A 12721-nucleotide genomic window follows, 5' to 3' on the forward strand; every position below is an offset into this window, starting at 1 on the left:
TGTCTAGAAGACTGATTTGGTTTCACTGTTACTTCTTGCAAACAGTGATTGCTCTTCAAGTTTTGTATGAATGAAACCAGTGGCATGCTCCCTTCTTTTCCCTGTACTCCACAATGTTATCAATGAATATAACAGGACTGGTAGAAATCCACATCCCAGCATAGTACAGTGGAAACAGCATTTTAAAAGGTATGAGCAGTTTGAGGTAGATGTGTCTCCTTTAAGCTCATCTAATTGTCAATCCACAGCATACCTGGGGTTCCTAACAAAGCTCCTTTGCAGCTGTGATTGCCTCTCTGTTCCACAAGACTTTGCCTGCAAATCTTTTGGTTGAAAACATATTCAAGCACTGTGTGCTTTGTGCACACTATATATTTGTTGTTCTTTGTTAAGGAAAGCTTGCAAAGCTGTTCTGCTTACCACAGGTGTGCATAAGCTTTCTGATTTTAAAGAAAAATCTACTGGTGCTTTTTCACCAGCATCAGAAAGCCCTGCACAATGTACCTGCTACTACCTGGATGCTATTCCTAATTGGAACTGCTTTAAAATTTCCTCCCACAAACCACAAACAGCCTGCCATGTATTCCCCTTTTCCGAAACCCTCCACTGCAGCATAGGTGCTGCCACCTGCTTCCTAGCCAGACTCTGCTACCCCTCGCTATTGCTGAAATGCCTCTGTAACACAATTCGCAGTGCAGGGAAACATGAAAAATCACCGATCACTTGGGAGTGAAGGGCAGTTAAATGGGCACAGAGAGCCTGCTAATATGCTTGATTTGGCCCTGAGTTTTAGTGTTACAAGAAAGCCTGGATTCAGGGGGCAGCTGGTGTGTGAGCCTGTGTGTGAATGAACGAATGTGATGTAGCAATCCTCACTGATGCTGTTTTATTGTTGCTGCAGGAGAGCAGCACAGTGGTAGCTGGTTACTAATATTTTATTTTATGAATAAGAGCCCTTGAAAACTCCAGCAGTGAACATGGGTTCATTTCTTTTATAGGCAAGAGGGGGTATTATTCCCATGCCAACAGATTTGATTTTCTTGCACATCTGTTTCTGCAACAAAAACCCCACCCACTCTGTGAACATTTAGCTCATAAATTATAGGGTTTGAATTGGGTGTATATTGCAAAGACTGACTTTTGCACACATGATCTGTGAGAACATTGTGGAATGCCCATATAAATTTTTGTTTGTTTTTAGTGTATTTTTTAATGAATAGAGAATATGGTCTCTGAACACAGTAATAATAGAGAATATTTTTGTCTTGTTTTTATAAAATTTGCCAGGCTCCAATCACTGAGCCTACTGCTATGTACATAACTTTTTAGCTGTGTCTTTCATGCTTTTGGAGCAAAGCCAACCTTCTAACACTTAATCTCAACTTTGTAGGATACTTAATACACTTTACATTTTATCCCCAGAAGGTCCCTGTTATTTAAAGATTCTGCTAACTACTCAAACGTGCACACTATTAGAGTTCAAAGAAACACTCTGGCCATGCTCGCTGGTTGTTCTTGCAGATTGACTTGGGCTTTCATCTTGCAATGATATTTTTGAATAAAGACATTTTCAGGCTTTACTGACAGCTGCTTTCTCACTGGAGGGAAAAGTTCATCTTTGAAAAAGCCTGAAACAGTGCTGAGAGCCATGTTACCAGTGAGGGAGTTTTCAGCAGCCTTTGTGCAGCTCAGACAGCACCACCACTGACTGGTCTGGCCTCCCAGCTGTCAAAGCCTCCAGCTACCCTCCGGATAAGCACTTCTCCTCAACCTGCTGCCCAGCTGCCAAAATTCTCCTTTTAGCCCTTGGAAAAGTCCCCTACTTGATCCCCTGTCTTTCACAGCTGTTGAAACCCTCCGTCTAATTCCCAGATAAGTACCCTGACCCAACCTCTGCAGCAGCTGCTGGAAGCTTCTTGCTAAACACTGCATAAGCACTGGTCCAGAGCTCCCAGCCTTCCCAAAGCTCCTCATTTCCAGGTGTCATCCAACTGGCAATTAGTGAGTGCTTGGTGGATTACTGGGTTGTAAGAAATGCATATGTAAATTCTTACTTTTCACTGTGTCACCACTAATTGTCCTCCTTTTCTTAACAGCTCTGCAGTAGTGGGACATTTTTTATGTTGCCCATAAGTCACCTGCCACTACTGTTGGTGTGACTCGAGAAGCTCATTACTGTCTCTTCTGTTGCAGGCTGAAAGATGAGGATGCTCGTGTTTTAAATCCACTGCTGTGTTTTTGCACTGCAAACTAGAAAGCTCTATTCCTTATGATATCTGGCAACTTTCCAGCAACAGCCAGTTCATATATGAAAGTTTTAAAGAAATTATTGTTCTAGTATACGCCCTGAGGGTGGAGGAGAAAGAACATCCAGGACTAACAAACCTGATTGTTCTGGCAACATCACTTCAGTCCAAGCTGGCATTTCTGACTTTTTTTTCCATTTCAAGACAGTGCTGTGTGAGCATGTTGTAAAACAATGTTCATTTTCCTAGTCCTATTTATTGTGTATGCATCAGCTGTCTGCAATACCAGAGCTTCTAGGTGTTAACCCTGCCCTGAACTCCCTTTACCTTGTGAAGATAAAGCCAATAGCCTGTCTGACAGTATGAGTTCATTAGGCTGCATGTTACTCCGCCAGTTTATTACCTTCTGGGGAAGGGTGTGACACAGCCCTTGGAATGAAAGTGCTTTCCAACTTGGCATTTGTAGGTTCAGAAATATACTTCGCTGCAGTTTGAGATTTCAATTGTGCTGCTTACACTGCAGTGATTTAAAATTATAATCACCCCACGTTGAACTAAGTGATTACTATGCTTGAACCACCATGCTAGCTAAAATTCCCATAAATTATGATGTATGTTTTCCTTAGGCAAGTACTGGAAGTCAGTGGAGCCATATTCTGTGCCAGTGGATTGTGCTCTGGCTGAGTCTCAGAAACGAGAGAGGGAGGAGACAGAAACAGTATCTGCTATGGCCTCCCTTTCAGTGGATGTTGAACAGTGCTTTCCTCAGGAAGGCAGCAGGTAAGCATATGCAATTATTCTAGAGAGCAAGGCTTTTACTCTCCAGTCACACGAGATGCAGAAGACAGTTAGACTAAGACTTATTTCAAAATTGTCTGCTAATTGAGCTACCTGGAATTTGTCATTCCTGAATTTAAATTCTCCCTACTTGGCTGCTGGAAACAGAGGTATGCTATGCTAACATATTTTTGATGTGTGTAATTCTTTACTAAGTTTCATGAGTAGTAAAACAACCTTATTTTCTCCTCATGTCTAAAGCTCTCTACTATAGAAGAAGTGCACAGTTGGCATTACCTGTATGAAGATAAGACATGTTCAAGTGTAATCAACTGTATTCTTTTTATTGGAAGCAATTCAAAACTGTTTTAGCTTTAACTTTCTAGGAAGGCATCTAACACATGGTCAGATAAATTTAATAAGGATGGACTTAAATCATTATTAAATGATATCAGATAGGCATTAAACATTACTTCCCTGGAAGCAATGGAACAGGGCCAGTATAAAACTTAAAGCAATACTGACCAGGATCAGGGCCAACATTTTCTGCCTACTGTGCTGAAGGTACCAGCTAAGAAAGGAAAGAGAATGATGTTTTTTCCAGCTTGTCAGCTGCTTTTCTAGGTTAATGAACATTGCTTTCATTTTCACAGCCTGAGAAAATGATACAGTAACTGCTGTTGGTTTTCTGCCAATTAAAGATGAAAAAAAAAAAGGGGGGGGGGGCTACTGAAGACTATGTGGTCTACAAAACAGTACTTGTTCAAAGTGACACCAGGAATCAGAAGAGCCACTGCAGAAGTTCTTGGGGTTTCCTATTTACTCATCTGAAGGACAAACTTTTCTGTCCTTCTCCAACAGAGGAAGACCCAAAGTGCAGGGAACTGTTCAGTTTCCGTCATGCAGAGAAAACAAGGGAGGGAGGAGGAAAGGAGGAAAAACCCTTATAAGGAGACTCATCAGCTCCCTTCATGCTGTGGCTTGGAGATGCAAAACAACAGGAAGGAAAGGAGGGAGCTCTGGGTAGGCAGAACGATGGTGGGAGTGGGGCCAAAAGGATCCATGGTCCTATGCCGTGACAGCAACTTGTTTGATTTGGTTCTGGACTCCTGCACAGGCTCTTTTAATCAGAACTGGTCCAATAAGCAGCTGAAAGCATCCAGGAGAATGGTATGGACACAGCTAAACGCTATAGCTGCATTTGGAAGTGAACGTCTTTCACAACCATGAGACCATCTGTCAATAAGTTAGCATATGGGGCTCAAAGAGACACACGAGGCAGAGCTAGCTAGTAAAGTTAGCAGTTTTTACATAATTACCTTTCTGACTGAAATTACGTTTTTTGTTTGTTATGGCTCTTTTTGGACTAATATTATTACAAACAAATCCATAAAAGCTTAGGGAAGGATCCACTGATGAATGTGAGACATATTTTAGATCTGTGAGTGTGTAAATCAGTGCTAGGCTAAGGAATAATGCAAAGTTTGTCATATAGATTTGTGACAGCCACAAGACACTTCTGTTAGCCAGGGACTGAAAGCTGGGGATCCTATTCATGTATGTATGCACAGCTCTGAAAGACATGGAATTTTAATTAAAGTGTTGGAACAAAAACAGTCAAACAAAGTAAAGTTTTAAATTGTGTGAAAAAGGGTCTGGTTAATTTTGTATATTTTTATATTTCTCTGAATAACCAAGAACTGTATTTGTTATGAGCCTTTAGTCACTTAAAACTACAGCCATCAAGAGCAACCACTGATCTTACATGACTTGAACAAAATAACCCTTTGACTAATGCTGTACTTAATTATTGTATTTATTACCTACCCACTGATAACCTGTGACAGTTTCCACCCACTCTGAAAACAGCATTTCAGAGCAGAGCTGAGAGAAATGGAAAAAAAACGGATGTGCTGAAATGTACACAAGTGGAATTCATGTGGCTGCCAGATACATTACACTTCATCAGTCCTGGGCTCTTATGGGGGTGAAGCCATCATGATGAATTGTTCTGTGGAAAAAATGGCTTCGTTTGAAATATCTTTGTTGCTGCAGAAGTTTTTCAGTGGCACAAATAAATCTTTACTTGCATGTATCCCTGAATCTGTTTTCATATTTGTATAACTCTAAGTTACCCAAAGTTACCCAAAGCCAGAGAGCAACAGCACAACATAAGCATTATCTCACAGAGCCAAAAGTGACACCTAGGTTTTGTGAGGCTTCAGGATATCACCCTCTTGGCTTTCTTCCTGCTGAATGTAAAAAGGAATATGGGATCAAAAAGGGTCACCCTGACAGTCTGATTTCAAAGGCGCAGGCCACAGAGCTGCAGGGAGACCTGAGGGGACCTGGCTGCACTTTGAGCATGAATGAAACTCTAGCACAGGACTATAAATCCAGGGATTGATTTGACATTGCACACTACAGTTCCATGCCAGAATAACTTCATTCATTTAACAAAAGCATACTGTTCAGTTCATAGATACATACCAACACAAGCTGGAGTAACATAGTGATGTCAGAACTTTATTTTTCACATTTGTTCCATTTGTTATAATTAATATGATACTCCTTCTCTAGCCCCCTTCTATGACAACTGTCAGGGCTGCAGGGACATGAGGAGCCCTTGGGGCTCTTAAGTGCACCCCTCTTCCCTATTGTAGGTGGCAGTCAGTTTCTGAAGATCTATTGAAAGCCTTTGCATTGAGTATTTTGGGGGAAAAGTTAGTTGTGGCTGGCAGGGCAAGTTCAGAGCAGAAAGTGCCATGGTGAACAGGGCAGCCTTAAAGGTTCCTTCATTATGCCAGGAGCCAATTTACTTTCTCTTAATAGCCACCATGGCTAGCCAGGCTGATAATTCTGTTCCTGTTTCATTGAATCAATGACAGACATCCTGTTGACTTCAGTTTTGGATGATTGGGCCTGCAGATGAAGAGTGGCAGCAAAACTCTCTTTGCGGGAAACTCTTGCCAGTTATGTTGGAGGATATATTGGTGTTTGAAGTGAGATGACTCATTTCAAACTCAGATTTGGGTAAAGCAGCTCTTTTCCTGGCCAAGTCATATCTGACTCATTTACCACTGATGAATAAACGATAAAATGCTACTGGCTAAGGCCCCTCTTAAGTTTTTCCCTTTCTTTCTTCTCTCTTTCTTTCTTTTCTTCAAGTAATAGTGGAGATTTTTTTTTTTTATTTGATTTTCTCTGACAGGCTAAATGAAGAAAACTGTGAAAGCTGCTACGCTTTTTGTGTTTAATTTTACCAAAGCACAACTCTGCATTTTAAGATTCAATTGAAACTTGATTACAGACTTCAGAAGAGAACAGATATAGAAAAAAGCCTTTGTGGATAGGAAAGAAAACATGCATGATGCTAACAAAGATTTAAGTACAGATGCAATTAAAGGAACCAGCGTGCCCTAGAAAGCATTTCTAACTACCATAACTTTTGTGTGTTGATAACTGCTTATTCCCTAAGTGAGATATAGATTTAACTGATTAGAATTTTGCTTTGGCCAGACATCTGTTTCAGAAATCCTGCTATGAAAATATTCAATACAATGCTGTCCACGATACACTGGAGCTTCTGTACATTTCTTCTTAAAATGGAAAAATAAAAGGGTGTGGAGGAAGGTCTCTGGCACTTACTACTTTTACAGCAAACAGTAAATCTCGAGAATGACATTTATCAGGATTTGACTTTATGGCCTTCATTCAGCCAAGCATAAGTTTTACTCAAATTGAAATGAAAACAAAGTGTCATTTTTAGATATTTCTCTCACTGTTACTGAGCTATCAGTTGCATTTTGAGCTATGCTGCAATATATTTTATAGCAGTAAGACTGGTTGAATTGTGGGGTACAGCTAGCTGCCACCTAGGCCCACATTCTGTGTTTGTGCATCAGCTCACAGAGCTTTGCTTAGCATATTGCTGTTTGGGTATCCACTTCAGCTGGGCTGAAGAACCTGCATCTACCCGGCCATACCCCACAGGATCTGAAATCACAACCAGGCTCAGGGGTCAGAGGATCTGCAGCCTTATCTTGCCCACCTTCCTCTCATCCCCCGGTGGAGGTTGCCTAAGGAAGAGAACTGGGAACAGAGATGTGGAGAGACAGCCCTGCCCTGCTTAAGCGCTAGCTCTTGATGGCTGTATCTGACACATACTGTGTAAAAGCTTCCAGGGTATCTACCCAGGATACCTTCCAGATATAAATTTTTCAAAGGTGTTTTTCAACAATCTTGCAGTTTTGGTGTTCAGGTGGTGAATCCCACAGCTTCATCAGGCATTGCACTTCTTTTTCTTTGCTCTAAACTTATTACCTGGTAAATTCACTGAACATTCTCTAGTTATGAGAAATCAAAGGATTTTTTCCTTACATTCTTGTCCATACTTAGCTGTCTCAAGACATTTTATTCCTCCTGGTATGAAAGTAATTTCTTCTAATCATTCTTCCTGCCCCTATCTATGTCTTTTCTATTCCAACTTTTATTTTTTGATGGTGTAAGGACTGCATCCAGGACACCAGGTGTTGGGCATACTATGTATTTATAAGGAAGATTAATGATGCACGTTTTTGTTGTTTGTTGTTCTCTTCTACTCTCATTAAGCTCTCAGTAATTGCCATCACAGTATATAAACAATTAAATCTGTCCTTCCCCCTGCTTTGTGTATTACTTTGTATCTGTTTACCTTCTTTTCCACTCAGAAATGGTGCTATGGGCTTTAGGTCTGTCTAGTATCTGTAATTTTGCATCATTAACAAATGTTATCATCTAAATGTACTGGTACTCTGCCACGTCTTCTTCAGATGCTGTGGAATACCCTTCCATGATGAACATTCACCAGTATTAGTATCCATTTCCTACATTTGATGGTTTGTTAATCCATGTCAGGACCATCTCTCATAACCTAAGTTCCTCAGAGCACTTGGATAAAATTTTAGGAAAACTTTCTTTGTGCAGAGGTATCACTTGATCCCTCTTCCTTCAGTTCTTTCAGAAACTTCTAATAAATTTGGGAGGCTTGACTTCTCTGCAAGAGTTAAGTCTTAACTCATAGCCAAATTACTATTATCTAAATGCCTATTAATTCTGTAATTTATTATAGCTGCTATCAATTTCCCCAATACAGACTTACTGTATGTCCTGTAGTTTCCAAAATGGGGATTGCATTTCTTACCTTCTCTATCTCTACCCTCTCTGGATTCTGAATTAAGCAGTGGAATATGCTCAGTAATTATTTATATAGAAACATCATGATTACATTCCCTTAGAACTCAGTGGACAAATATCATCTGCTCTTAGCAATTTGGCAATGTTTAATATATCAGCTTGTTCTAGTGCTGATTCAGTTTAAGACAGTTCATCTGCAAATAATAAGATCTGCCTGATGCTTCTCTAGTGAACAGAGATATAAATAGTTCATTTTGCTCTTGTGGTTTACCTTCCTTGATGCTCCTTTTATGCTTTGATCATTTCTTCTGAAGTATTTTGAAAGATCCTTCTATTATTACTTTTTATGCCTTTAACATGTTGATCTTCAGATTCTCCTTTTGGCCTCGTTGTGGGTTTACATTGAACTTGCCAGTGTTTCTACTTTGTTTGCCTTATTTAGTCATGATTTCCTCTTTTGAGAGCTTGTGTGTACTTACCTTATTGTGATCTTAAACGGTGAAGTTTTTTTCCTTTTAGCTCCTCTCCTTTGATTCATACAGAGTCAATTTTTACTAGTATATACACTTACCCAGGATCTCTAATATGATGACTTAAGGCACTCTCCAAGTCATCTTCATGGTTTAGAAAGGTACCTCTTTTTCCCCAGCTCTTTGCTACCAGAGGATCACTTTTCAATTACAATGCTCTTCCTTGAGACAGATGAGTTAAATTAGGAACAGATTATGGCATAAAACAGCCATACCCCACCAGAAAATCTATCTTCTGTTCAGTGATTTTTTGCGACTTGGAAGCATACCTTGATTTTTTATTTTTATATGTGTGATGATGTAGCTATGAGGAATCCCTGTAATTCTAATTTATAAAATAAGGTAAGAGAAATGTTTGCTTTTTTGGATGATTTACAGGATTTATCTGTTTTTAAATGTTGACTTTTTTTTTTTTTTTTTTAATGCAGATATTAGCTATTTTAAATAACATTAAATAATATGGTTGCCATTTACTTACAACAGCCACAGAGCAGTACGTAAGATGTCACAAGTTTAGCCAGACTTTTTCCATATGGCAGGATTCTCTCATCTACTCCAATTGTTTTAATATAATCATTTGTTTTAGCAGTAACTACAAAGAGACTATTTCACTCTACAAGAGTGTGAACTGCATATAGAGAGAGGCATAGGTGAGCACCCTTTATGGCATACCCAAGTAATTAGACCAAATGAAAGAGGGCTCTGCTCCTAGGCACTTGCAATTTCAGTGAGCCACCATGAAGCTTTATGAAAAATCACAGTTGTGATTCTACATTCATTACAGTCCCAATCTGTGCCATTTGGGATCTGCCAACCCCACAGATCAGCCCAGATCAGACCCAAGCTCACAGTTACATTTCTGAGGAATTAGTCAGAGCATACAATATGGGTTAATTTTTTTGCCTGTTTTGTGTTTTTATGCCAACTTCTTGTCAGCTACAGGAAGACAGACTGAACTGATATAACTAACAATGACATAATTAAGGTAACATAAATTTGGCCTGTCAGACTCTGCCCCCTTGATTTTTTATTTTATTCTTTGGAAAACTTTTGATTTCAGCTGAATGGGTATATATTGATTCACCTCTCAGTGTTTTTCTTTCTGTGCAAAGGGCTCTAAAACTTTACTTGCTCTCTCCCAAAGCTCTGGCCTAAGCTGTTATCCCATAAAGATGCATGTTTTTAATGGTAAGCTGTTGGATAGATCCAGTGACTTCTCTTGCACCAGTAATTTGAAGTTAAAGCACACACACAAATCTTCAAAGCAGACTGGAGAAGGTTGAAAATACTCACACTGAGAGACAGCAGCTGGATTTGCTAAGGCACCTGAACCTCCTCTCCATTTCCAAAAATAGCTTAGCATCTTGTGCTTGCATATAAATATTTCGACTGGTGCCTAGGCTCTGGCTGTTGCAGAATATTGGGATGTTGTTGGAGTGTGTTGGAATACACTAGGACACAGCACTCAAGGTTAGTCCTGGTGCTCAGAAGTGCCCTCATCAGGGAGAAATTGCCCAGGACTCAAAACTATGAACGTGATCATCTCCGAGTTGTGCTACGTTCATGAGAATGTCAGTCCTATAGGCCAAATACATGTGAGCAGACTTGCATGTACTTCTTCCCTATCTCTTTATAAATAACCCAAATATCCACTTCCACTTCCAGGAGTTTTCCAGAGCTCCATTCCTTCCTACTCTGCCAATCTCCAATTGAAATCTATTGAAAACTATTTCTTCCCATTCATTTATTCACAACACAACATAAAAGCTTAACTGTTACCTGCTTTCAAACTGCTCTCTTCTCAGACAGCCTCATAAGTCCCTGAGTGTTTAAGAGGGCCTACTATGCTTTTACTTTATGTCAGAGGAGAAGCAGGTCCTCCAAGAGTGGCTGGAGAAAGTGAGAACATGTAGTCAGCACAGGAGTGATATACAACGAGCATGGTCTGTACATGGAGCATGTTCCTTTACTATACCTGAGGACCTGAGCAGCAGGCTGAGCTCCATCCCACCTTGTTGCCAGTGTGCTGCCTCTGCCAGTGTGCTGCCTCTGCCACAAGCCAGAACAATGCAAGGTAAAATGAAATGACAACAATTATTATTTATTTTTTTTTAAAGATGTCTCAATAAACATATTTTGGTAATCTTTCTGGGCTTCTACTGCCTGTTGAGGAGGAGTGATGCCCAGCTGCATCTGTGCATAGGCAGGACAGCGCTCCCACCCAGCTTTGCTGTGTCCAAAGTGGCCCCTGCTGCAACCTTCCTTGAAATTGTGCTTCACATCCCCACTCAGAAACAAGGGAGCTGCAGTGATTATTGTAGACATGAAAATGTCTCCACTGTATAGAGAGGAACAAAAGATTAGAGGTTTATAGATTTTTTTTTTCTGGTCACTAACCCTTTGGAAAATGATTAATCTGAAAATCATCTTTTTCATATAGCACTCATTCAACTTATTTTTCAGTGTACTAGCTGTAATCATTCTAAATCATAAAGGAATAACCTGTATAAAGCCATTTAGAGAGACACTTCTGATTTTTTCATTGGGAAAGACTTTAATAAAGTCCAGATTAATTTAAAGTTCCCTGGCTTCCTTGCTAAATAAACTACGAAAGCCCATGCAAGCCCCCATTAATTACTTCCCTCCCCACTGCTCCCCATGGGATCTCATGAGCTTGTATTTTCTGAGGTATTTTTTACTGAAACTAATCATTATACTGGCTTATCAGATTTAACTGTTAAATGTCTGATTTATTTATTAATTTGTGTTTACTTTTCGCCCTCCCCTCATTTCAGAATTGCTTGAAGTGGTTAGTTTTAAGGAGGTCTTAGACTCATTTCTGTACTGTACCCTGTCAGATTGAGGTGACAAATGCTGTGTCAAAATTCTTACGCCCTTCAAAAGTGAGGTCTCACCATGGTCTCAAAAGCTCCCCATTTTATAATTACCAGCATAATCCTTGGTTGCAGTAGCTTGTTAGGTACAAGGAATGATGTCACTTCCCAACGGCTCAGCGTATGTCCCCATTTGATATTTACTGGATGTTTTAGAGCTCATCTTGCCTAAGCTGAATGTTTCCCAGAGGCTTTCAAATAAAAGACACTTACGATGAGATACTGTTAATGGATATTTGTCTATGGCAGTGATCTGTTAATCAGATTTAGAATTTGGTCTCAGAAGTTGCAGGCAGGCAGGCAGCCAGGCAGGGAATTTATTAAAGCACAGAATCAAAAGTCAGAGGACTGAGGAACTCCACAAGAAATGTTGCTAACTACTTGGCTACCAGTGAACCATTTTGTTTGAATGGTATGGGCACACTTAGAAAAACAAATGCATGTATTTTTAGTTGCAGATGCTTGCAAAATAAAAGTATCACAGCCATTTTTTTTCACAAAATTATTTGATTCTGTTGACACAAAGCATGTACATTTCTGGACAAAAAGTTATAAAATATTCTGACATATTTTAATATAAACAGGAACATTTTAAGTGATTGCTTGGATCTAAAATGTTTTTCCACTTGACATTTGTTTATACTTCCTAGGAAAGAAACTCTATTTATGGATAACTGAATAACACAAATAAACATCAGAGAGAGCTGAAAAATCAGCTTTGATTATGCATGAAAATCTACAATGTCATTGTGTACTCTTGTGCCGTATTCTGATTGCCTGTTTATTTTTACAGAGCTGCTGGCGAGCCCATGGAAGAAGAGCCAGCCTTGTGAAGTGCCAAGTCCTCCCTGATATTTCCTGTGGGTGACATCATTGTGTATCCCCCCAAAGCACCCTCAGACATGTCTTGTCTGCTGCTTGGGTGGCACGGATCAGATGGAACATAAACACTGGGCACAAAACTCTGAATAGCAGCTTCACTTGTTCTTTGGATGAACTTGAAAGGGCCCTAAAGATTCCTTAAATGTAACCGCTACAATTCTAGAGTTACAGTAAAACAGGCCTGGGAGAAAGAGCCTAGAGCATGTTTTTTATATGC

The 12721-nt window shown here is 39.8% G+C and overlaps 1 protein-coding gene across 1 annotated transcript in view; it reads left to right on the forward strand.

The window, feature by feature from the left end:
• Positions 1-12455, forward strand: part of HDAC9 (histone deacetylase 9) — a gene marked incomplete at its 3' end in the record, with an annotated part of 402701 nt that extends 390246 nt beyond the window's left edge. The window contains 2 exon segments of the mRNA XM_082754738.1: positions 2873-3026; positions 12416-12455. Coding sequence (XP_082610864.1) covers positions 2873-3026; positions 12416-12455 — 194 coding nt within the window.
• Positions 12456-12721: the final 266 nt, after the last annotated feature.

Source organism: Aythya marila, assembly GCF_965140915.1.
Source record: "Aythya marila genome assembly, chromosome: 2".
In the NCBI taxonomy this organism is placed as follows: domain Eukaryota; kingdom Metazoa; phylum Chordata; class Aves; order Anseriformes; family Anatidae; genus Aythya; species Aythya marila.